Source organism: Dysidea avara, chromosome 10, assembly GCF_963678975.1.
Source record: "Dysidea avara chromosome 10, odDysAvar1.4, whole genome shotgun sequence".
Taxonomy (NCBI): domain Eukaryota; kingdom Metazoa; phylum Porifera; class Demospongiae; order Dictyoceratida; family Dysideidae; genus Dysidea; species Dysidea avara.
The window spans coordinates 27545046-27571486 of NC_089281.1; the positions used below are offsets into that span (position 1 = coordinate 27545046).

General features: G+C 38.5%; 3 protein-coding genes across 3 annotated transcripts; 1 reads left to right on the top strand and 2 right to left on the bottom strand.

Annotated features, from left to right (window-relative positions):
* Positions 1 to 8464, bottom strand: LOC136236205 (copper-transporting ATPase 2-like). Its single transcript, XM_066026328.1, has 18 exons — positions 7210 to 8464; positions 6532 to 6810; positions 6319 to 6485; positions 6023 to 6184; positions 5565 to 5638; positions 5372 to 5519; positions 5210 to 5320; positions 4980 to 5102; positions 4822 to 4910; positions 4537 to 4585; positions 3764 to 3997; positions 2846 to 3229; positions 2510 to 2692; positions 1900 to 2236; positions 1430 to 1572; positions 851 to 1063; positions 300 to 520; positions 1 to 242 (listed from the first exon to the last, which is right to left on the bottom strand). The coding sequence occupies exons 1-18, from the start codon at positions 8186 to 8188 to the stop codon at positions 212 to 214; spliced, it is 3927 nt and encodes a 1308-aa protein (XP_065882400.1). The 5' UTR covers positions 8189 to 8464; the 3' UTR covers positions 1 to 211.
* LOC136236208 (sideroflexin-2-like) lies at positions 8248 to 25679 on the top strand. Its single transcript, XM_066026333.1, has 11 exons — positions 8248 to 8726; positions 19991 to 20161; positions 20216 to 20314; positions 20360 to 20435; positions 20483 to 20568; positions 20686 to 20746; positions 20925 to 20991; positions 21045 to 21094; positions 21159 to 21208; positions 21264 to 21311; positions 25515 to 25679. The coding sequence occupies exons 1-11, from the start codon at positions 8590 to 8592 to the stop codon at positions 25612 to 25614; spliced, it is 945 nt and encodes a 314-aa protein (XP_065882405.1). The 5' UTR covers positions 8248 to 8589; the 3' UTR covers positions 25615 to 25679.
* LOC136236879 (uncharacterized) lies at positions 25674 to 26441 on the bottom strand. The gene has a single exon (XM_066027110.1). The coding sequence runs from the start codon at positions 26439 to 26441 to the stop codon at positions 25674 to 25676; it is 768 nt and encodes a 255-aa protein (XP_065883182.1).

A 26441-nucleotide genomic window follows, 5' to 3' on the forward strand; every position in this document is an offset into this window, starting at 1 on the left:
TAACGTTCAAAAATAATATTTATAAAAATCATAGCAGATTATAAAGAATATACATACATACATTTAGTGGACACACATATTTGGACACACCTGCACAAACAATGACATTTCATAGTGTACATTAAAGAGACCACAACACAATTTATTATACAAAGGGAATCTTTATATGACCTTATTGAAAATTTTATGAAATTAAATTAAATTAATCATGTTACATGGTTGCCAGTTGAGGTTTTCGGTAGCTACAGAGAAAAAGCACATGATCACCACACACATATATACACAATTACAACACTAACCATCTCAACATCAAGGAGCTGCATATGACGGATACAGATGACAATGCCATAGCTAGACTTGCCATCCATGGCTGTAGGGACACCCCCAGGGGGACAAACACACCTGCTGCTAGGGGAATACCCACCATGTTGTAAGCTACAGCCCAGAGGAAGTTAATTCGGATACGTCGCACTGTTGTCCTTGACAGGTCAATAGCAGTCACCACATCAGTTAGATTGTCCTGTGGAACAGTGTGTATCACTTCACTGGTGTAACTACTTCACTGGTGTAACTACAGTGAAACCTCTTCTACTCTGGACACCTTGGGACCATGTTAAAGTGTCCCTACTAATGAGGTGCTCTGATTTCAGAAGTACAAATAAGCATACACTAAAATTAAATGGGATCATGGACAGGTGACCCAGTTTTCAAAGTGAGTGACCTTATTGTTATTATTGAGGTGTCTTGATTTTAGAGGCCTAAAACTGTGTACACTAACACTATGGACAAGAAGGTCTCTACAATTCAGGGCGTCCTTTTTCAGGGGTTTCGCTGCATGCTACATACTCACTCTTATTAAAACTATGTCAGCCGCCTCTACAGCAACGTCAGTGCCAGTCCCTACAGCAATGCCAACATCTGATTGAGCTAGTGCTGGTGAGTCATTGATGCCATCACCAATCATGCACACCTTCTGCCCCACCCCTTCTTGCAATTCTTTGATCTTTTTCTGCTTGTGGGATGGCAATACCTCGGCAAACACCATGTTAGCAGGAATACCAACCTGCAGATAGCATAAGGAATGTGGTCATTTGTTAGAGAACCATGAGCAAGTTCTGTTATAAGGAAAAATTTCTGTATTTCACTAGATACATGTGGAAAAGGTACACCCTCACTTCTATAGTTTGAGATTTTCATGGCAATAGATTTTTCAGAATTGGGAAAGTTCAGTAAACAATTCAGTGTACACAAAAAGTATTGAGCCTAACACTTCTCATGGGGTTATCAAGGCACAGAGTTACAGTACTAGAAAACTATCTACCCTGTTGTTCAATTAAGATGTTTTCATTGCAAGGTGTACATGGTTAATATGTTAAACCTATAGTTCTATAGTTATTTCACTACATAGCAACAAACTGATATTCACTACCTGACTGGCAATAGCTTGAGCTGTGTGTCGGTTGTCGCCTGTCAGCAGATATACACCCATTCTCATTCGCAGTAATGTAGCAACTGTTACTGGTGCCTCAGGTTTGATGGTATCGGCCATCACAAACAGCCCCACCAACACCCCTAGAATAAGCACATCGTCTTGGAAATTGTATTGTGTGAGCATGTGTTTTTGTGTGTGCACACACTACAGTACACACACACCCACCCACCCACACCCACACACGCACACACGCAGAATATAAAGCATACTGTACAACAGGAAATTTTGATGGAAGGAAAAAGTTGATGAAATCAATGTTGCTGAATATCATGAAAGCACAGGCTCAATATTATTGAAAGTGCTAATTGAGGTTTGACTGTTTATAAGCAGAAAATTTTATTCCATTTATCAAATTCATCAACTTCCTCTTTCGTCAAAATTTCCTGTCATATGGTAGTGACAATCACCTTCTATCCCAGCTAGTACCACTGTTTGTCCAGTCTTCTCATTTTCTGCTATCAGCGCTTCCACCGCAGTTGTGACCTCATATCCGTTCTGCTTCAGCCACTCCCTGTTCCCCACCAGTACATGCAGCCTCTGCAGACCAACAGCCCCGCCTCCTTCTTCAACTAATAAACTCTTGCCATCAGAAACAGCTGACAATTGGTCCGCAACACACTCTATGTTTGGCAAGTCTTCTTCTAGCTCGGCAAACACTTCCATTCCCATGATAGTTGATGACAGCCCATAACCAGGAGAGGCTTGAAATTCTTCACAGTAACCGAGAACATCACATTTCAGCTCCTAAGACACATTGTAGCAAGATTACTAAGTAACTTAATTTATGGAAATTTTATGAGCAGGTTTTCAAAATGAAACTTGCATCCTTTGGTATATAGTCACCAAAGTAGAAAGTCCCACATCATTAAACTACATTTTAAATTTCTTAGTTCGGAATATTTATATGTGGCTGTGGAAAAACGTACATACTAGATAGGCTCCACTGGACTATACATGGTACTATGTGTCAACAAAAAATTGTAAGACAATCCTTTAAACATGTAGCTTCTAACTCACATTTCTGGCAAACTCAGTGATGGCTTTAGCTAATGGATGCTCACTGTTAGCCTCAGCGGCACCAACTGCTGACAGGAACACTGGCTTGGGACAGACGGAGTTGTTGACAAATATGACAGCTTGTGTCACCACTGGTCGTCCGTGTGTCAGTGTACCTGTCTTGTCAAAAACAACATTTCTCACCTGTAACCAAAACAAATAATTTTAGCATCCCATGCAGAAGATGAGAGCCTGTATGGGTTAAACTACCATATACATACTCCTACAAAGCTAACTGATAATTTCTGTTTAGTTACAATTAGGATGAAACAAGGTGTTGACAGCCATATTGCTTACCTTGTGGGCATTCTCCAGTGGTTCACCTCCCTTTATCAGTATACCATTCTTGGCTCCTACTCCAGTGCCCACCATTACAGCAGTGGGTGTGGCCAGCCCCAGGGCACATGGACAAGCGATCACCAACACTGTGATGGCATGCAGAAAGGCATTACTGAGGTCAAAACAATCGTGTGAATGACTGTAAAGGGAAAATGGTTCATTGCCAAGGTTAGTGGTAGAGTTGGTGTGATTGCTATGGTTACTGTTGTGGCTGTCACAGTGGTCTCCAATAGGGATGGTCAAGACAATCGTCAACCAAACAAGAAATGTCACCAGTGAAGCAATCAGTATCCCTGGTACGAAGTAGCCAGCAATCTTGTCTGCTATACGTTGAATGGGTGCCTAAGGGTGAGAATAGATCTGTTTGTTGATCAAGTTTAAAATGACCAAGTTCAAATCAGGTGGTGTGTGTGTGTGTACGCGTGTGTGTGCGTGTGTGTGTGCATGCGACATGTGTATGACTGTTGAGTGGCGTTGGTACTGTACTGACAGTGTTTGGTGTTCTTTGTGAGTAGTGGTGTTGTCAGAGTCCTAAAAGTCATGACAGCTCATGTGGTAACAAGTTAGCCTCAGTTATGATAACTACTAGATCTTGCTATGGTAGAGGATGTGAGTACTCTAGGGCACTCTGGACAAGCTACTAAACTTTTGGCTTGGCTGCATGAATTATCAATTGTGGTACTAGATCACTGTACACGAGCTGTGAGCATCCTTCTCCCCTTATGGATAACACTAGTCCTAAAACAGCAGACAATTTTCTGATCAATTTTAACATTTGACTGACCAAGCATCATTGCAAATTCTTTCAAAAATGGTTGACTGATTTTTGACCCTTGTTCTCTAATTGCACTACCACTCTGAGGAGTTGTGACTTACCTTATTTGTCTGTGCATCTTCAACAAGCTTCACAATTTGTGATAAGATGGCATCAGAGCCAATATGAGCCGCCTCGATTACCAACATCCCATTCTGGTTGATAGAGCCACCGATGACAAAACTGTCGACTTCCTTGGTCACTGGCATGGCTTCACCTGTGATTAGTGACTCGTCAGCAGTAGATGTTCCCTCCAAGACAATAGCATCCACTGGAATCTTCTCTCCAGGAAGCACCTGAACAAACAGAACAACATAACAATTATCGTGGGACCCACTTTTAGTGGCCAACCCATACAGAAAAAAATCTTAATTCCCAAACCAAATTCAAACATATATATTAGTCCTCCTGTGTACCTGCCTAATAAGAACAAATATGATCTTGGCAACACAGCTGTATTATTGCTATGCTATGAAAGTCAAAGAGTTATCACTGAATACTGCAACAAAAGTAATTTGGATGGCTGCAATACAATACTGTGTAAGAAAAGACCTCCATTATCCAAACACTTCATTACACAAATGCTAAAAATGATTGTTAAATTAGATTATTTCTTTGCTGGTGTGTGTTTTATTAGAGTATTTTGATGGGGTTCAACAGAAATCGGTGTTCTTTTTGTACCTACAGAATTCACTTGTCTGGACACTTTTGTCAAACTCTGCTAACCCAGGAAGAAATAACTCAATCACATGGATAGTTTTACAAGACTTGCAAAGTCTGAGAACAAATGTGTTTGGAAAACTGAGGGATGCTACATCACTTCACTACGTGTCACCTTAATCTTGTCTCCTTTATGTACCAGTTCTACAGGTATCATGTCCTCCCTAAGGAAAAAAAATTATCACATCAAGTGCTATCCCATGTGAGAATACTAAAGCAAGGGAGTCAGAATTTTGATATCAAATCCCTCAGACCAGACATTGGCTTGATCACTTGATAGCTCACAATCCCACTAGGAAGTCAGACAGCCTGGGACCTGATATTCTTTCTGACAAACAGCATGACATTTTTGTGGAAATATATCAGCTCTGCTACAGCAGATGTGAGACCTGTGACTCACCTCTCGACTTTGTCATCGCCAATCACCAGCAACCTTGCCTCTGTAGCTTGCAATGATGCTAACTTGCTGAGAGCATCTGAGGTCCTTCCCTGAAATATAACCCAACGAAATTGGTGCGTGTTAAGCACACACACACACATGCACGCACACACACACACCTTTGCAATACTCTCCAACATTCTTCCCAAAGCAATAAACATCAACAACATGGGGGAAGCATCAAAGAAGGTATGAATGTCATCTTCGGATGGGTTGATTATGTTAACTACTACCGCTATAACCTATCAGATAGGAGACACATACAGTGAATATTGTGTGTGTGTGTGCGTGCGTGCGTGTGCGCACATAATGTTTGCTGAACGATGTAATATTAATCATTTAAACTTACTGAGTATAAGTAAGCTATAGTGGTTGCCATGGTAATCAGCACATCCATGTTAGCCGCCTTGTGTTTCAATGACTTAAACGCTGATACATAAAATTGATAACCTCCAAATACCTGTACAAAAAGCAAACAGCTTGCCAAACAGTCTCACACCATCATACTCACTTGAACAAGAGTGGATAAAACAAAGAGAATTAGATTAGACATGCTTAGTCCAGGGACCACATCACCGAAATCAAAGTCAAACATGTCTATATGGACAATGAAGCCAGGAATGGCCAGCAGAGCGATGAAGGCAAACGTGATAGCCCACCTAGAAGACGGTTAATAAAGAGAGCATGGTGTGGTGGGGACTTACCAGCGCACTTTACTCTTGTTGCTGTCACTTAGGTAAAATGAATCCTCCTTGATTTCTGCTGTAAATCCCAAATCCTAAGGGATGTTATTAGGCCTCATATACAATTATACCATTTAAGAATATCTATAATCAACATACAGTACATTCACTGCCACACAGTACAGTGGACACAATCTTTTCAGGCAATAGAAAAGGCATTAGTGGTGAATTTGATCAGATAACTGAATTTAAACATATCCTTACAAAATTAGAATTAGAATTTCAAAGGCAAAAAACCTGGAACATGTGCATAACTACACTATTAGAGTTTAAGGGATAGTGGGAGTTTTCTATTTGACTGCTCTATTAGAGTATCTCAGTACTATCCCTTTTGATACAGTACTGTATAGTTATTATTTAAGTGTCATTAAAACTGTCCACACACCAGTACGCACTGTATAGTTACAACAGCTAGTTACCACTATTATGTTGATGATGTCACGAGGCCCAATCTGACTAGGATCATATGACACTGTAGCCCTGTTTGTTGCCAAGGCAACAGCAGCCGTTTCGATACCATCTTTTCTCTGTAGTGTGGTCTCAATCAGATGCACACATGAGGCACAACTCATCCCTCCAACCTGCAGATAAAAGGGATCTTATAGAGGGGTCTATTTACTGTTGCTTTCTACATTTAGTCAGTTTATTAAATGCGCTCACTATTTGAGGTGTAAAGTTTAACCAGCAAATATGATAATTATGTTTATTGCCTTACAATCAGGTCCAGTTTGTGCTCAGTTGGTGTCTCATGCATTCCAAGCAGCTCAGCACCAAATCCAATATCTTGTATATACTGCACTAAAGTATTAGGATTAGTAATGTCTGGATTATAAGTGATATCAGCCTTCTCTGCCAGTAGTGCCACCTTAATTTGCTGCACACCTGTGTAACAATGACTCACTACGTACATGTGGTGTTTACTGTTCACCTGGCTTTTTTATAATACTGGTTTCTATTTTATTCACACATGACGCACAAGACATCCCTGTCACACGCAGGTATACTCTGTGACTGTCAGAAGCTTCCAATTTCTCCATGTCAATTAGCAAAGGTTTCTTTTCTTCACTGTTGTAAGACTTCTCTCGTTTCTTGCTTTTCTTTATAACAACATCATCTTCCATGATGTAATCAACAGAACTCTCCTGGGACTTGTGCTTTTTGGTAGATGGTCGTCTTGGATTGGAAGGCGGTGGACTTTCTGATACATCTAAATGAATAACACTTTTTGCCTGGATTGAAAATACACACCAGTGTGTACGTTACTTAGTGTAACTAGAAGGATAAGTTTTTCTAGGTTCGAGGATGTAAGAAGAATTTAAATGTACAATGCATTAAGTCATGAATACAACAAAGCTACAAAACACTGCCATATAAAAGTTTTAAGCTGTCTTATAAGTAATCACTAGCAATATATATATACAAAGGATGTGACTTTTGAAAAATGAGTACCAAGTCTAAAATGTCAAAGACAGCAAAGCATTATGAATAAACATTTTTGTGTGAATTCAACTATGAAAATATAGGGATTCAAATCTATATAAATGGGTGAAGCAAACTTTGTGCTATTAACTTTTACCACATATATCACACAGTACACTAAACTTACTATGGATATAGGTCACATCAAAGCCCAAACTACGAATGGCATTTTGTAAACCTTCAATGGAGCAATGACGAGAATCAAATGTCACAGTAGCTTCGGTCTTCTCTAGAGATACTTTAACACTCAGTACGTCCATCACGCCATTCTCAATCATGCCCACACAAGACTGACATTTCATACCAGTAATCCCCAAACGCACTGTCAAAACTGAATTCAAACTATCCATCATTTTGTCGCTGCTTCCAATTCCAATGCTATCTAGCAGACTATCAGCAGTGTTATCAAAACTCCCATGCAGGGTAACTTCGAAGCCCAGATCTTCAATAGCATCTTTCAATTGATGTTCAGTGATTACATGACTGTCATATTCAACTGTTGCACTGTTCTGCTCTAGCGAAGCTGTCACTATGGATACTCCACCCATCTTACTAATGTTGTTCTCTATTATATTCACACAGTTCATACACACCATTCCCTGTACTCCTAAAGTCAACACTTTGATTGAAGTGTTGGCAGTGTCACGGTACGTGATGACTGTCAGAGGGATGGCATCAAACCCTGCATCACTGATGGCTGCTGTTATCTGTTCCACGTTGACCAATCTTGGCTTGTACTCTACCAGAGCTTCATTATGGTGTAGAGAGATTACTACGTAATTGACATTATCAACTTTACTAACACACGATTCTGTCAGCTTGACACAAGACTCGCAGGTCATGCCGTGAACAGAAATGATTGCCACGTTATTATGGACGTTTAGTGGCATGGAAACGTGTCCAGACAACTCGTGTGATTGTAGTACGGTCTCTACTGTATCATGGTCCACGTGAGAGTGGATATCAAGCTGCAGCAAGTGGTGGTAATTGCCGGTAGAGTCGCTGTATTGCTTAACTGCGCTGATCCTTTCAACATCAGATATCTGCTCGCGTAGTTTTCTACTGGCGACTCCATTAATGATGTACAAAATCACTTGACTTGCCATCACTTCTTAGTCTCGTGCCCAGACCCCACCCAGGTCTGGTGACTTACGCTATGTTTTTGGGCCCGCCGCCATATTGTTTACGCATTTGTATCCATAGCTGTAGTCGGCCATTTTCCTAGTTCCAGCCTATCAAATCGCGTTGTACCTGAATCAAGGCGTCCGATTGGTCAGAAAAGAAAAATGGCGTAGGGCCCAAAACTCCTGCGAATGTCACCAGACCCACAACGCAGTGGGTGGGGTCTGGGCACTAGACTATCACTTCTAGGCTCGCTTTTAGGTACACGTGAGCCAATAGTAAACAAATTATACGGGAATACGGCTCAGAATACGGATACCGGTATACTTTGTGTTCAACAATGGATTTGTGTCGCTAAAGAACGATAAATAATAAATAGAGAGTAATGGCTAGTGTATTACCGTGGGACCAGTCCACGTTTACTGGCAGACTCAACTACTATGCTCGCGTGACTGATCCACGACTCATGTTCGCATCTACCAGCACCCTGGACAGAGTAGAACAAATTGTAAAAGCTAAAAAGTAAGAAGGGTGTGTTGTCAACTGTACTATGTAAATTGTGTATAAAAGGTTCATCCAGATCAAGATCCAGATTTATTCCAGACTTGTAATTTAGCCCCCACCAAAACACTGTTTCAATTCAATTCTTTATAGTGCAATGTTACAGGTGTACATGGTTGTTGTTCGACACATTGCCGTGTCACATCACAAGGGGGTGTCACTCGGGCTCTTGCTGTAGGTCGATCTGCGACCGCGGTCAAACTCTTAAGTCAACGGTCAAGGCCACAAAATAGCTCTTACAGTGGGTCAAGGGTCAAGACGATACGGAAGGTTAGAAACCCACAATCGAAAACTATACGTAGCTATTATCAAGTTTACGGAATTATACGCAACTCACAAGAAGTAAGGGTCTCCAAGAAAATGTTTCAAAGCTCCAACAGGCATTTTGCCGTTGATTTTTCTCTGCCAGCTGTTGGTAGCACGCACCAAGAAAATATTGTACTAGGTTACAAGCGCAGGTGCGTATTGGAAAATAGAGAAATAAGTGGAGGTCAAAAGTTCAACAAGAAATGCTCAAATCACAGGTCAAAGATGATAAACGCTGCTAATCAAGGGTCAAGGTGAAATTTTCCCTGGTCAAGACTTTGACCGCGGCCGCAGATCTACCTACAGTGTGTTCCGACGTGACACCCCCTTGCATCATATGGTCTTATAGTCTTGCATGGCCAGACCGCTTTTTTCTCTTTGTCATTGGGTAGGGAGAAAAAAGGGACTGGTCCGGTTTGAATCCCACACTCGTCTTGACACTACCTGGATAATTGGGTAGTGTTAACCAAAGAAACGTGATACATCAAAGATGCGAGCGGCTTTGGTTAACACTACCCAATTATCCAGGTACAGAGGATTGCGGAATCTTTGCAATACAGGAAGTCACCAGAAACATGACCTATCAAAGTTGTGGTGATGCATTTCAAAGTTGATGGATCAAGTTTTTCGGTTGGCCCTTTATGGTTTTGTTGCAAACATTCCACAAACCTCTGTAGTATCAAGATGAGTGTGGGATTCAAACCGGACCAGACCCTTTTTTCTCCCTACCCAATGACAAAGAGAAAAAGGCGGTCTGGCCATGCGAGACTATGTGTCACATTGGTAGGGTCCGAAAACCGAAAAATCAACTGTTACAAATTGATCTCCCTACCATTGTGGGATGTTCATCCTAGCGTACCATTGCTAGATCCATCATGAAACCGGATGCACGATTGTTGTCTTCCCAAAAATATCGCTTTTTGTATCTCACGAGATGCAAAATTTATTTTTTAAATTTCATGCTGCACACAAAGGAACAGATGAAACTTGCTACTTAGCCAGATCTTATCTAGATTTGTTGTAGTTAAAAAGTACACACAGCAACAAGCAAATGATGAGCTACATTTACGGCACAGGGCTCCATTCTTTTAAAATTACAAATCAAAACACAAACTTTTGAATTCAAGCTGCCCTACCAACCAAGACAAGGAAAACCAATATTCTTCACAGTATTGTGCTAAGGTTGGGTGCATAGTCTGTCTATGTTGTAAGTCTGGAAAGGATCTGAGACTTCTCACCATCTGGGTGACTAGTTTCTGGAATTATATTGTGCCTTCTAGCCATTTCCAATGCTTCTGCAGCCACAATACCCATCAATGACGGACTGGAACAATGGCAAAAGATGTCCCTGGACAGTTGGTGCCAGTGGTTGTCAATTATTATTTCATCGATACCCTCCACACGTCGTTCGAAGCTCTAGACCACTGGAGGAAGCTCTAGACCACTGGAGGCAGCTAAATTGTCCAAAACTGACTTCACCTCTAATGCTCCACAGTGGCTTCAAATCTTTACCAGATCACCCTACAGCACCAACATGTTGCAGAATATTCAAAAATAAACTACACAAAATCTTTCATTTTCGAATCAAGCTAGGTGGGGCTCCTGGCGAGCTGCTGGAATACTACATCATATGAAATTACAAAAACAACGACTGCTACTATTGCCAAACATTTTGGTTCATCTTTTATCATCATTCTAAACAAAATTAGGTGATCAATGCGGCATCAGAAGTGCTGGAAGGAACTTCAGCATTATTGAGAGAATCCTATGAAATGAAACACGAAAATTTTGACTCTCGTCACCCAGATGGTGAGAAGTCTCAGATCATTTCCAGACTAACAGCATAGATAGACTATGCACCCAACCTTATCGGAATACTGTGAAGAATAGTTGTCTTTACTTGTCTTGGCTGGTAGGGCAGCTTGAATTTGAAAAATCATGCTTCGTTTTGTGATTTTTGAAAGAAAGCATCCCTGTGCTGGAAATCAAACAAATTATTTGCTTATTGCTTTGTGTAATTTTTAACTACAACAGCTCTAGATAAGATCTGTCTAAGTAGCAAGTTTCATCCGGTCATTTGTCTGGAGCACGAAATTTAAAAAATAAATTTTACGTCTTGTGAGATATAAAATTCAATATTTCTGTGAAGACAACAATTGTGCTTCCACTTTCAGGGTGGATCTAGCAATGGTATGCTACGATGAGCATCCCACAATGGTAGGGGGATCAATTTGTAAAAGTTTTTTTTTTGTTTGCGGACCCTAACATTGGTGGAATGAATTTCCAAACGACCTTTTTTCATCTTCCAACTATTTATGATCATTTGTTGTTATATGAGTAATAGTTGTACTGTGTAATCAACTTGTTATGTGCATGTCTTGTTTAGTTTTATTTTTGTTTGTAGTTGTAATTGTATACTTATTTCTTTGTTGGTTTTTGTAATGTGTATGTTTGTGTGTGCACTCCGGTAAGGAAGAATGGCTGTGCCGATTACCGTGAGGTTAAATCAATAATCAATCAATCAAAGGTTGTAGAGCATTAAAAAGCATTTTTTGCATTATAATAATAGTTTTTTTTACAAATACAGCATTTCAAAAGAAAAAGAAATCCTTTGTGCAATAATACACCTATCAATATTATCCTTCACTACCCCGGCTCCTCCGGGGCAAAGGTGGGAATTTGACTTTTTCAAATTCCCACCAATGGGACATGGCGAGTGGTCTAATCTCCACCCAGTCTAAAAGCATTATTTATTAAATTTTCCAAAGTTAGACATTCCAGCATAATTTTTAAATTTCACAAAAATGACCTTTAAAGATAGAGTAGTAATTGCCGATCTCAGAAACATATAGTTTATTGGGGATGGAATTGGCTACTTTGGCATTCATGGCCCCAAGCACAGAAAAAAGCAATATTCAAATTTCCTCTGAGGCTCCTCATACATTTTTAAAGCAAAATGGCACACAATTAAATTATAGTGTTGCACCGATATGACGTTTTGCTGATATTCCGATAACCAATATTGAATAATATTTTCAAGCCAATAAACATATGCTAGACAGGCCAGTGGATGTTCATCGAAGAGTAGGAAGGGAAAGAAGCCCTGGGTATATTCAGGCATACAAAGAGCTGAAATGGGTAAACTTACATGCAGGGCTGGTGCAACTGAAGCAGCAAAATAATTCATGAAAAAACTGGGGTTTACCATCAATGAAAGTACAATGAGATCCACAAAGAAAGATCACTTGGATAAACAATATGAAAGAAAGGAAGATGATTTGACAGTCTCCTAGCTGCCAGTTAAAAAAGAGGGAGGCCACTCCTTCTGGGGAAGAAGCTTGATGAAGCAGTGCAGGAATACATACTGAAGCTCAGAGATCATGGGTGTGTCATAAATACCACGGTTGTGATAGCTGTGGCAAGAGGTTTGGGAACAGTGTTGGAGTGAACAAGGCTTGCTAAATATGGTGGACCAGCTACATTATTGATACCTTTGGCTAAATCCTTGTTGAAAAGAAAGGATTTCACCAAACAAAGAGCCACGACAAAGAACAATCCACCTCAAGATGATTTGGAAAAGATCAAGAATTCATTTCTTACTGAAGCGGTGGAAACTGTTGATATAAATGGGATTAAATGACATGGACTATGGACAAAAGAGGAAAGAAAAGAATTGCAATTGAAGGGTATCAAGACAAACGACAGATTACTGCTGTCGTGTGGTAGTCTTGTGGGGGAACTCCTGCCAAAGCAATTGATTTATGCTGGGAAAACCAGTCGTTGCCATTCTGCTTATCAGTTTACACAAGATTGGCTGATCTCTCATACTGAGAACCATTGGGCTAATGAAACCACCATGTTAAAATATATAGAAGAGGTGATAGTTCTATATGTGGAAAACAAAAGAGAATCACTTGACCTAGACACTGCGTTGGCCATTTTCGATCACTTTAAAGGACAACTAACAGAGAGGGTAACAAGTGCACTTGAAGAAAACAACATTCATTCTGTACAGATCCCAACTGCATACACAGGACTTCTACAGCCAATGGACATCTCTGTAAATAAAGTCGTAAAATCATTTCTGCGAAGCAAATTTTCAAAGTGGTATTCTGACAAACTGACGGAGCTACCTTTCAACTGCAAGGATGAAATGTGTGGGAGGAAAGTGGATTGTAGACATTTTTGAGTACTTAGCAAGATAACCCACAGATAATTGTACATGGTTTCAGGCATGCTGGAGTATTCAATTCTGGATGATGATGAGTTACCAGATTACAATAATAATGACGAGGATTCTGACCTTGATGAAGATAGTGTTGATGAAGCAAGTGATGAAGACATTGTGGATACAATAAGAAGTGGGGGAAGCAAGTTCGCTTATTGTGTCTGCTGTTTATACAGCTTCTGAATCATTTGATAGTGAATCAGATGATACATCAGCACTTCAAATTATCATAAGTTCTGACGATGAAGATTAACGACTACACAGAAATACAATTTAAACAATTGATCATTTACATTTATACATAGACACAATTGTATTGTAGTATACTGCTATTGTAAATTGGTAATGATTATTGTAAACAACATTATATCACTTGCATGTTATGCTGGGATGTACAGACTAATGTAACTGTTGTATTCGGTTCCTGTGGTGCCACACTCTTTTCAGTTTCTGAATCTCCTTTGGCTCCCCATGAAATTTCAATTTACAAGGAATTTCTAGTCCCCCTTGTGCCAAGTCCGACGAATACCATCGTTGTTCAGTTACTGTAGCCTTAATGTCTCCTCCTCACAGGATAAACATGCTACAACACCTGGAAATTTTCTTTGGAAGGTGGTCAACTATCACACCTGAGCCAGGCTTCTTTAATGCCACGGTATATCGATCTACCACATTTCCAGTTTCTCTTTCACACAGCAGCTCTTCTCCCAAAACTGCAGTCCACACTGTTCTGTAGACGTGATAACCCCTGATGCGCGAAGAAACAACAAATTCCATAATTGCGTGGACACACAAACGTGCTCTTATATTAGCAAAAACAAACGAGTAATTTAATATCATGAGTTAGCCATGTTGTGAGATTAAGTGTCGTATAATTTTATTTTCGCGTGTTATTCTGTCCACGAGAAATACCCGGTATATGGTAACTATCCTATCTATAAAGTAAGCATTAGTTAATGCCTTTTGTCTGACTTACTTAGAAGTAATGCACCCGCCATGTCCAGCTTACTGAGGATCCCTACACCAAGCTTCAGAGGTCTGATATGTAATTGAGCAATCGCTGCAAGTTAAACACGCTTCGTGCTGGGAATTTATGGAGAAATTTTCACGTAAAAAAACCCTCAAATACCAGAATGTCTACCAAGGGGTTGATATTTTGAAGAGGCCTTTCTCTTCAAAAATCAATTCCAAAGTCTCATTGTTCTTTAAAACAAATTCTTTGCCTTCATGTGATTGAACATTTTGGCCGTATTCTTTGAGTTTTAGCTCAGTATTAATGATGGTAATGGATACACTGTATCATTACTTCCAGAAAACTCAGTCAGTTTTTGGCAAGCATGCACAATTTGTGACATGGATTTTCATTTATTTGAAATCCATCCAGACTCCCCTTCAAAATGTGCACTCTGAAATTTAAAGCCTTCAAAATTCAGATTTTGCCTCTTCTGCAAAATTTTCTGCTTCGAAAATAATCTACTATATGGCATACAGTTATCAGTTGCCCCATGCACAGATTTTTCAAACAGTTTCACTGTTCTTGGTCAGATGCACTTCGGAGTGGTATACTGTTAATCTACTTTTGAAGGTGCATCTTTTGGTGGAGGTTTGGTGGCAATTTGTTGTTTATGAACTTTTGGTTTTTAGGCCACTACTCTAAGGGGAAGCCTGAAACTCTGATTACCATGCCAGCTTTCGTCCCGTGTCTTATTTCATTGTGTTCTGCTCTGTGGTAGCCAGGCTGAGAAATTGAGACCAACTTCCTAGGCTTGTCTATGATTCCATTCAAACTCACTAGACATACTCTGCCAAAATAATGTGTCATAAGGTGGTTTTGTTTTTGTTTTTATCCATACTGACTTATATACCTGTTAATTTCTCTACCAATCACCATTACCTGTTTACTGAATAAGTTTACAGCATCCCACTCCACATACATTGCTAAAAGGAATCATATGATGTCATTATCACTATCTATCTGAAGTTAGTGATGAAAGGATCAATAACTTTTTCCTCAATTACATTAAAGAATTACTTGTGCAATCCAGTATGTGCGCCATCCAGCAATCACATACTGTAGCATAAAAAGAGAGTCTTGGAGTGCCAGTAACAAGTTTTTGAGCTACACATACTACTGTACATACACTGTTCTTCACCCACTCTACAGCAAGCAAGACAAGTCTGCCAGCAATACTTATGAGCTTTGTTCAAGTAGAATTCGAATTTTCTCTAATTGAATGTGCGAAACGCAGATTAAACACTAAATTAATATTTCATGACATAATTATACACACTTTTTTTATCCATAAACAGAGTTGGGGGTAACTAGTTATTTTTGTAACTAAGTTACGTAACTGATTACTTTTAAAGTAACTAGTAATATAACTAGTTACTTGCTTTGTAACTAGTAACTTGTAGCTAGGAGTAATTATCTGAAAAGTAACTAAGTTACAATAGTAACTAATTACAATAGTTACATTGTAACTATAACTAATTATGCTTAAAAGCAAAAGCACTTCTATTTTAGTGCCATATATGCTACAGCCACATTAAGTAGACAGATTCTGTTTACTGTTCTCTATGATTCAGCTTGAGTAGCAGATGTAGCAATAATTAAAACTGACCTGAAATAGCCACAGAATTGTTATTTTAAGTGCATATATGTACTGCATCCCTTAATGATGCATATCTGAGCAAAATTCATATTGCAATAGCTAAAAACAAGTCATAATTTGTACTATGAAAGTAACTAGTAACTAGAGTACATAGTTACCTTTTGAAAAGTAACTGTAACTGTAACTAAGTTACATGGGATAAAAGTAATGTGTAACTAGTAACTAGTTACATTTCTGAAGTAACTACCCCAACTCTGTCCATAAATAGGTCAGGCAGTTGTACTAGGAAAAAAACAGAACTCCATGATTACACTAGCACATCTACTCTAACAGCATGCACACCAACGACGAAATACTCTAATTAAACAACCACTTTTTATCTGAAAGACAAGCCTTCAAAGGAGACATTCTTTTGTGGGTAATGTTGCTGTAACAATGTGCTTGCATAACACATTGCTGAGATGTGATGTCCAGCTTAGATTAGAACAAACTATCACATTAAATAATTATACACACTTTAGGTAGACGGCACAACAATGCTGTGCAGTACCTAGGGGAGAAATTACTCTAACAGAACACACCAACTCTTAATTGCACAGTCATGATAATTGAGGTGCTTGCAAGTATAATTGGAATACCTGTTTGTGGTGATGACCTTTGGTTGGATCTTCTCCCAGAAAAATGTATGTTACAGCCACAGTGGTGTAAAGACCACAATCAGTTGAATAAGCTTGCCTGCTAACATTCAAGCATTTGTGAGTGAAACATGGCTGTTTTGTTTGCAAAATCTATGTTATCTTTTTTCCAAAGTTTTAGTGCTTCGTACAAATAAACTTCAGAATTGACAATGTAAATAACACAACGTGCCTTTTCTTCTACGAGTAAATTCTGAAGGAATTTTCTTGACTTTCAACAAATTTTGCTTTGCCAAGAACTAAAGTGGCCAGCAATGTTAGGAAATTGTTGGCCGACAATACTTTGGAAAACATTTACATGTAAATCTGTTAATTCCTTGCTGCCAAGAATGTGCTGCTTGTCTTGTTTACTTAACTCTATTTTGCTAATGATCTGCTGCAACAATTGTGCCATCTCCTTCATCATTAATCATATTCACCGATTTCTTCCCCCTTGGACACTGGCAATGAACTTCCTGGATTCTGTGAAGTCATATCATATGTTTATGCCAGGTGGTCTTAAAATAGATTCTTAATGACTACCACTGCACCTTCTTTGAGAATCAATGTCTTAGGTAACTAAGTTAGCATTAACATTCTTTGCCTTCCTTATGCCATATGTCAAACTTCTGCATTTTCAGTTTGTTCTAAACACCATACAGATGTAACCATAAACAGTTTTACCTTCTGACTTAATAACTTTCTTACAGAGTTGTGACTTGGTGTGTACCAGTTGCAAGGTGCACCAACCTTCTGATGTTGCTGTGTGGCTTTTGTTTTCTCTAAACAATTCACAAAATGTAAGACTACCAATTTTTCAGTCTTTATTATGGCCACACAGCACACCCACTCCAAACAATCGGTACAGCAGAAGAAACTACTTGGATCTGTAATGTTGGCTTGTTACAAATGAGGAAGGGCTGCTTAGCTCAAAAATGGTCAAAAGAACTCTTTCACCTTATTGGAAAAGCCATGCAGCTGTGGTTAACTTTTCTTTGACTATATTCAACCTCAACAAATCAGCAGATTTGACTTTTCTTACCAGAAGTGTCGGACTTTAAATCTGCGTCCATTTGATACATGGACATTTTATATTTTTTAACATATGTGGTTGTATAGGTTGACTTCCATCCATTTATTCAGTAAATCAATCACTTGTTCTCTGCATGATGTAAGTTCTCTGATAGTACTAACATTTCTGTATAATCAAAACATGCTTACTATCTATTTTTGCTGTGAATAAAATGTTGCAGCTTCGGCATAAATTGCATAATTTCCTAGACTCATCAGCAGACGATAAACTAAATTGTATAAGATTTTTATAGAAATGCCTTTACAAGAAGACCGGTACTTACAAGACTTATCAGAAAATCCGGAAATGTTAATTGTTTCACATGCATCTAACTGGTGTTTTAGTTTAGTAGTATCGGTGAGCTGAGCAATATTTATCAACACATCTTTAACAGTTAGCTCCACGTTACCGTCCAAGTATATATTCTTCAATATCTTTGCTGTCATCTAGATCATCTTCCTTGCACGTATCTAAACCAGACCCAGGTATGGGAAGATAATTCCAATTTTATATAACTCTTGATTGCAACATGCAACTGTGCCAGCCTTCAATAGTTTGCTTAGCCATAGTAAGAACTTGTGGAACATTGCTCAAAATTTCTTCTTTAGTGACTGGAAAATGTATTGCAACTATTATTAGCCCAGCTTTCTTCCTGTGTGCCTCCATCCAATAGTACTTTATTTGGGTCAGGTCACATTCATTTAATTTGAATTTGGAGACAGTTTTGGAAGGAAAATTTATAACTGTTGAAAACATGCTGATCATACTTCTTGCTGTTTGAAACGTTTTCTCACAGCATTGTGAGCCTAACAACCAAGGAAAAAATTGGTAGAGTGTCAGTACAGGGATATAGAAGGAATGTGTCAGTGCATGAGTAAAATTGTTACCCTGTGAATGCAAACAGTCCATTGTCACCAGTAACACAGAACAAATACACAATACCAAGCCTTCTTTACTTTTTCCAAGTAGCCTAGGCTCATGTCAAATAAACTGCATGTTATTGATGGATTTCAGCATTTCTAGGCAAACAACAGTACCTTTGTTTTGCTTCAACAGATTTAAGGTTGATTCACTGATTATCTACAAAATTGCATCATTGTTTTGCCTATTTTGTGACAGTCCATAAGTGATGGACATCTGTGGCAAATTCACCAAATGGATGAATGGTTTTGAGCTTTACTGCAATGCATACCACATCTTGGATACAAACTATACTGATTGCAAACCATATTTTTCAATATAATGGAATATTTCTGCCATGGAAAGGAAGTTTGTTGCATTTTGTGAACATAGTAACTGCATTAAGTTCCCTAGAGTTTCCGTCAGCTCCAACACTAACCAAAGAAATTCTCTCTGACTAAGCTCATCATTAATATACTTCTAGCAATTTGAAATAATATCTGCATTAAGTTTATTGTCTGTTCCCATGCAGGCCAGGGAGCTCCAGCTTTTATAGACTGTGCCTTGTAAACAATGAATACATTATAATTACTTATCTGTACCTTCTACTTCTAGCAACTGTGACTTGGAGAAGTTGAACTAACTCAATCGACCAGCTATCTTAAGAGCTTTAGTGACCATACTGTGCGACCATCTTAAACAGCTTTCCTTATTCCTAAGAACTTGCTTCAAAAAATCAATGAGCTTCAACTAGCTATGGCTACAACAATGATTAGTAAAACTCAGTGTACTCTGTGAATCTATGGTGAATAAGTTATAGAGTTTCAATTAAATTGATTGGGGGGACCACTTCTATTCGGGCTTATATTAGTCCTTCTAATTTGAGTTCAGAGTCAATTTCAGTCAGTTCTGTTCCTACACGTCTTTCTCTCCCATCACTGTCTTCAAGTCTGTCTTGCTGCTTGGTTGACTTAGCAAAGTTTCAAGATAAAACAACCTGAGGTTTAGTACTTCAGTTGATTCTGCAAGCTCAATGTTGCTCTTCCTTACTCCTGACGAAGTTACTGGGCTCTAGATGTCAGCTCTATACAAAACCGTATCCTCGTGTGTTGACGAACAATTTTCCACAAAGTTAAATTCTTGGTCCGTTCAGTTTGAGGCAATCACAAGTTAAGACGAAATTTCGGTTGATCAATACTTTGATTGTGGTTGCAGATCTGCCTACAGTGCATACCTGCCTATGTAAGAATATATAGACTGCTGTAAATCTGCAGTAAGTTTACCCAAGCACAATTCTATACAAGTGTTATGTGTAGGCTATCCAATTACAATCAGTGGTTTAGTTGTGTATGGCAGTCCAATGTAGTACCATCTGTGATATATCAGCATTACCACATAACAGTTATTCCATGGTGAATGTGTTAACATTATAGGGGAGATACTTTGCTTCATCATGTGACCAAGAAAGAAGTTGTTAGAGCTCATGTGATCTACAACTCTGCCTTCCACCCTGACACAGGAGATCGGATGAATGTCATTGGCCGCATGTCAGCACAGGTGCCTTGTGGGATGATGATCATTGGTGGGATGATGGTGTTTTATAAGTATGAGTACACCTGCTTAATAGTTTGTTTTATTTGATTATTGTTGTACATCAGGACAACTCCACAAGTGATCGGAATGCAATTTATAAACCAAACGTTTAATGCTATCGTCAACTACACCAATAGAAATGCCAAATCTCAGACAACCAATGTGTAAGTTAAATAACAAAGCCTACAATCGGTTTATGGTCAACACAGACAGATAGCAAGTGCTTATATTGGTGCTACAAGTGGTGCAGTGTTTGCATCAGTTGGACTGAACTCACTGCTAGTAGTAAGATTCATGTTGATAAGTATACTGTCCATGTCCTTCTCATGTAGAAAGCACCAACATTGTTGAAAAGGTGGGTACCACTAGTGGCAGTGATGGCTGCCAATTGTGTTAACATCCCCACCATGAGACAGAGGTAGTGTGTGGTGTAGTGTAGTGTTCCTTGTGTGTGAGTGCATGTGTGTGTGTGGTGGTTTGTTTTGTATGTCTAATGTATTGTGATCTCCATTATTATTTTATATTGAACATGTAGGGAGCTAATTGATGGTATACTGGTGACTGACAAAGATGGAAATACTCTAGGCAGGTCAAGGGTATGTCAGTAGGTGTGAAGATGTTTTAAGAGACAACTTTTGAAATGGAATGTGCATAAACATTTCCAATCAAGCCTACTGTTTCCAAGGATACAGTCGCAAAATCCATTTAAAAAGTTTTGCTTTTTAAAATTTTCTAGCAGCACATAATTATATGACTGTCACCTTAACATCACAGAAAGCCGCTGTTAAAGGAATCGGTCAAGTTTTGTTGTCAAGGTTATTTCTTGTAACACCAGTGATGTGTGAGTGAATGGAAAGTATTGTACGTTTGTTACAATACCTGTCTTGTATGTAGTGTTTATTCCTACTCTGATGCAGTCGCTAGAGAAACTGCCATTTTTTAAGGTATGTATCATACTAAATAATAAATAAAAATAATGACAGGTTTAATGGATTGTTTTAACTCCAGCGAGGACTGTTTGTTTCTGCTGTCACTCAGATGCTTCTATCAGGATGTTTGTGAGTTATCGTATCACAGACAGCAAATTATTTGTTATCGTGTTTCTTATCTTAGCTTGTTGGCTACAGTGCCAAGTTCTTGTTCTTTGTTTCCTCAACAATGGTGAGTGGATGGTCTGAGGAGGGTGGACATGCTTGTGGCCAGCATGTTCTACCAAAAATGCTTGTGAGGTCCCATATGGCTATATGATAGTTTGTAATAAGTGTGACCAAATGGAATTTTGTCAAATCCAACACAACTTGTTAATGGATACATACATATATGTGTAACAGCCTGCGTAGCAATTTTTGGTGGAATTCAATCTATATTTAGTAGCCCTCAGAAAAGAAAGTGCATGTTCCTTATAGTATCAGGAGTCCCTTCTATATATTATGAACTCCTGGTAGTATCTATCCATACATATAACCTACACAACTTTCCAAACTCCATGTTTATTAGACACACATTTGATCAAATTACCATATGATGGGTAGGCTTTTTGAAAGGATATATTTTTTTGCAAAATGTTAACATTTTAATATTTTCGAAAACGTCAGAGTGTCCAGCATGCTGCCCTCCTAAATTATAGTGGATGGCTCAAAGCTGTCATTTTAAAAATTATACTGAAGTCATCCACATGTTGCTATGTGGAATTCTTGTATCGAATGCTTTTTAGTCAATGATTTGTGCTCACCATGTGTTGGTGTGATGATCTGACCCATTTTTCAGATAGGTGGTTGCATTGTCACCATGAACTTTGTACTGAATCTCATCTACCAGCCATGATCTGCTTGTGTGCTGTCTCATGATTAAACTAGAGCTGGTCATGTCAAAAGAGGTTACTGATTGCAACGTGCTGTTTTCACCCGAAAAAAAAATGGTGGGATTGGTGGGATTACACTGTTTGTAGCTTAGTTGCAAGGATAATCACCCACAGGAAGCTTAGCTATAATATAGTTACTCAGCTTTTGTAAAATAAACTTACCCATTGCACGGCAAATGCAATTTATAGTGTCAAATATTTTGCTTACCAAACCTTCAGCTTACATGGTATGCTTTTGAGCTGTGCCCCAACAAAACTATCAGTAGAATATATGTTGTGCTGTAATTTTTTTGTACTTCAAATAGCATTATTTTAGCTGGGTTGTCACATTGGAATAGCTATACTGTATTAGGGTGACCTGTCAGTCTCCAACTAGAATTTCAAAATGTGTATAACCTAATAATTACTTTAAAAATATCTCTGATTCCTCACACATGTAGGCATAATTTTTCATTACCACACTGTAAACTAGTATTTTAAAAATTGTTAATTTAAAAATGAAGTAGGGATCTATGCAATAAAAGTAGTGAAACAAGACATGAATGATGGTATTACAGCATAGCTCAGTGGGAAAGTCTCTACTTTGGCATTAAGGGGGCAAGCAACTATGTCCTATGGCTTCTGTGGATAAAATTATGTGTTTTATATGAAGCTGTAAAACCAACACAGATACTGTTCTCCACCTGATAAATAACACATGTTGTAGTTGAGACATTGAACTTCTGTTTAGTGTTAATCTGAGTGAAATCCTCTGAAGTATAATTATGGTGTGGTTACAAAACACTGTAATTTTAACACTAAAATTGATTCTCCTTCTACAGCTAATTGTGAAACTCCCCAAAAATTCTTGTAGTGGCTTGTAATAACATTATCCTTAAAAGTATGGAAACAGATTTTTAGGAATGACTACTATGGCTTCAAAATTAAATAGGAGATTACTGTTTTTCATAGAAAATTTAGAGTTCAATAGCTCATTTGATAAAGTACTTCAAAAAATTACTTCCATACTTTTGTTACAAACATACTTAGGTGGCAGATGACAAAGTTTAGGAAGCGTAGAACTAAAACTGTGGGACTAGATCCAAAATTTGTAGAATTCTCATTCTAAAATACTAAACTGAGTCTTAAAGCCAGTACTTCTACCTGGAGATGGTGATTTTTAAGTACCACAAACACACTGATACAAAAGGGATGGAACGCAACCACAGATCAATGAAAACCAAAATTTTGCATGTGAAGCCATAGGAATTAGTAGCATGCCCCCAAATAATTGTTATAGCTAATGTTCCAAAGTAGGGACTTTTCCACTGAGCTATGTAATACCATCATTTATCTCTTGTTTCACTAGTGTTATTGCATAGATCCTTACTTCATTTTTAAATTAACTATTTTTTAAATACTAGTTTGTTTAGTTTTTTTGCTGCTAGCTACAATGTAACTTGTGACTGTTCTATTAGAATATTGTACATGACTGTTGTATTAGAGTATATCTCAAGTCAGCCAAGAGGTGTGCAGCTAGCTTGACCAATAAGGGGTGAGGTCATCTTGTTTACTGTTAAGTAAACAGCTAGATTGTTAAAAGGTGTGGTCCCTGTATTCTATTGCTATTAGTCCACCTAGATCTTTAATTGATGGGCGTGGTCATGAACCTATTGCGAACAGGATCCCAATCGTGAACTTGCAGATATCTAGCTAGTATAACACTGGGACTGAAGCGCTCCTGAAATCCAGCTCTAAAATAATTCTGTGGCGTCTGTATGTTGCTGAAAGAGAGTGTTGATATAGAAAATTAATGCCTCGATATGGTTTCAATGGATGAAGATGACAAGCTGCCTGATTGAAGATAAAAGAAAGGACAAGGCGCAGAAGGCCCATACCTGTTGGAACCCGAAAAGGCACATCCCACTAGTGAGTTTGTTATTTTGGTGTAAACTGATGGCCATGCGCTGCTTCATTTGGCCTCTAGCCTTGCGACTGTGGTCAGTGAGGCAATGAGACTAAAATTCAAGTTTTAGTGATTTTTAAAAATTCTATATCTGGCCACCTGTAGGTGTTTTATTATATTTATTGCTTTTTTATATATTATATGGACTAGTACTATTCCGTAAAGGTGATTTTCGTCGCGTAAAATGTCTCTAGGGTGATTTTTAAAAGCAGGATTTTGGGTGGACTGTGAAATTTTCTAGGCGATCCCTACTTAAACGGTACTACTGTACCATTTGATAGAGACGTGTCAATTTAACCAGCAAAATTTTGGCACAGTAGGTGGGTAAAAGCAATGCTGGAATAATAGATCATTGCACCAAAGATCAAGATACTCTAATAGAACAGTCACATGCGGTCAACAATACCAGGAGACCATAAGTGCTGCAAGACACAAGGCCTAATTGTGCCTTGCAGTATTTATGGGCTCTTGGTAATACTATAGTTAGTTTCCATTCACCTGAGTTCTCGTTTCTTGTTAGTAACTCTTGTTACATGAACCAGCTGCCTAAACATTTAGTAGTGCTGTGAAGCCCTTTAAATGCCGGAACTGTTTATTTAAAAAGCGCTTTGATATGGTCAAGAACAAGTGAGTTAGTTATGAGGCTTTTAAAACATCCCAGTATAGACAATTCAGGCACTCAAACATGTTTACAACAAAAACGTACTTGTTCCAGTACAATACCATTGGGAGTGAACACATATTCACCTCTTTGATGTATGGGCTCAGGTAAACAACTGAATACAGTTACTCAAAAAGCAACTGGTGATCAAGATACTCCAATAGAACAGTCACACGTGTTAAACAATATGTAGCTAGTTTCTCGCTGCAATGGTAAGAGCAAGTGAAGATCAATAGAACATACAGTCACTTCAAGGTGAAGATTTTTTGCACTAAATGATTAATTAATGCTGAGCAAAAATACATAAATCTCAAGCGTAAGACCATACTTATTTGAAAAATAGTTGCTCGGACCCGACCAAACCAATTTTGCAGATTTTAATAATTAAGAAAAGGGAAAAGGTCACATGACATCTAAAATAATTGAATAATGTTCAGATACTCTAACAAAACAATCGGTGGGTAAAATTTGATCTTAATAGTAAGTCACTTGCAGGCGTAGATCACTTTAAACCAGTATCCCCCAATAGTTATAATAGTTATGTAGCTGGTATTCTACATACAGTACAGATCATGTGGGCAGGTTTATATAGTTATGGACAAGTCCATTTTGTTTCCAACCATTAATTATTTATTTTTCACCAATTAGGCCATGTATGTTTGAAAAGTTGTTGGCTCGGATTCATTTTACAACAAAATGGTTCAGTCAGTAGACAAAAGTTTCGGACAGGTTTCTGGTCACAAGCCATAAATTAGATCAGTATTGGAAGTTACATTAAAAAAACAAAAAACATTTAGCATTTTTCAATAAAGGGGAAGTCATTGAAAGTGCTAAATTGCATCCACCCTCCTCCATAGTATGGGGTAGCTATAGTAATATGGTGTATATCATTACTAGCTCACTGAGATATGATCAATTGGAGACTTCACTTCAACAAGAAATTAGGAAGAAATATGATCACCAAATAGATAGAGTATATTTCAATAAAGGATTATAATTACATTAATTTATATTATTAGTTGAAAATTTTCAATTTCTATGAATCTTATTACAGTACTATAATTTACATTTGATGGTATGAGGCTTATAGTCACTGGTTGAGTTCAGTGTTGTCCTGGACACTTCAGCAAGAACCAGTTCTTTTTCATACCAGTACATTCCCATCCCAGTGAAGGGGAACTCTGGGGATCTGTTCAGAGCAATGGACGACACAGTGACACATATATTAGCAGTACACCCATATATTAAGAATGTGCTTTGGCTAGGTGGGTCATAATAGTCCAACATTACTATAGTAAACTTGTGTCTGCTGGGTAGTATTGTGGTTATAGTGTTGTGATGTTGTGTGCTCAAAAAGAAGTCAAGTGGAGTCCAGAAAGCTACTTCAGCTTCAGATGCATTCAAATACACCTCCACGTTTCTCTTCAGCCAGAACACTACAGGAGTTACACCAACTGCAGCAATGAGTGTTTTCCCACCATGTCCAGCCAAATATGGAGGTAGTGTGCTAATATATTGGAGGTCTTCAGGGTTAATCCCCACCTCCTCTTTGGTTTCCCTCAATGCAGTGTTCACCAAGTTATGATCTGACTGATCATACATTCCACCAGGTAGACACACATCACCTGCATGACTGCTTAACGAGTCTACACGTTTAGTTAACAACACCCACAAGTCACCATTGTTTGATTCGCGAATAATAAAAGCCACTGCAGCATCATGGGTGATATGAATAGGAATCTTCAATGGAATACTCAGAAAATTAAACTTCTCACACCTTTTAAATCGTTCATGTAGCCTTCTTGCTGTTGAAATCTGGTCCAT

What these genes read in the sequence shown, in the direction of transcription:
- LOC136236879 (XM_066027110.1), bottom strand. Translation starts at nt 26,441, where the DNA reads ATGGACCAGATTTCAACAGCAAGAAGGCTACATGAACGATTTAAAAGG.
- LOC136236205 (XM_066026328.1), bottom strand. Translation starts at nt 8,188, where the DNA reads ATGGCAAGTCAAGTGATTTTGTACATCATTAATGGAGTCGCCAGTAGA. An exon ending in AACAAGAGTAAAGTGCGCTG is followed by an intron (nt 5,520 to 5,564) that starts GTAAGTCCCCAC and finishes ACCGTCTTCTAG; the next exon opens with GTGGGCTATCACGTTTGCCT. An exon ending in ATAAAGGAGACAAGATTAAG is followed by an intron (nt 3,998 to 4,536) that starts GTGACACGTAGT and finishes CTGTTTGTTCAG; the next exon opens with GTGCTTCCTGGAGAGAAGAT.
- LOC136236208 (XM_066026333.1), top strand. Translation starts at nt 8,590, where the DNA reads ATGGCTAGTGTATTACCGTGGGACCAGTCCACGTTTACTGGCAGACTC. An exon ending in GACTGAACTCACTGCTAGTA is followed by an intron (nt 20,436 to 20,482) that starts GTAAGATTCATG and finishes CTTCTCATGTAG; the next exon opens with AAAGCACCAACATTGTTGAA. An exon ending in ATACTCTAGGCAGGTCAAGG is followed by an intron (nt 20,747 to 20,924) that starts GTATGTCAGTAG and finishes TTAACATCACAG; the next exon opens with AAAGCCGCTGTTAAAGGAAT.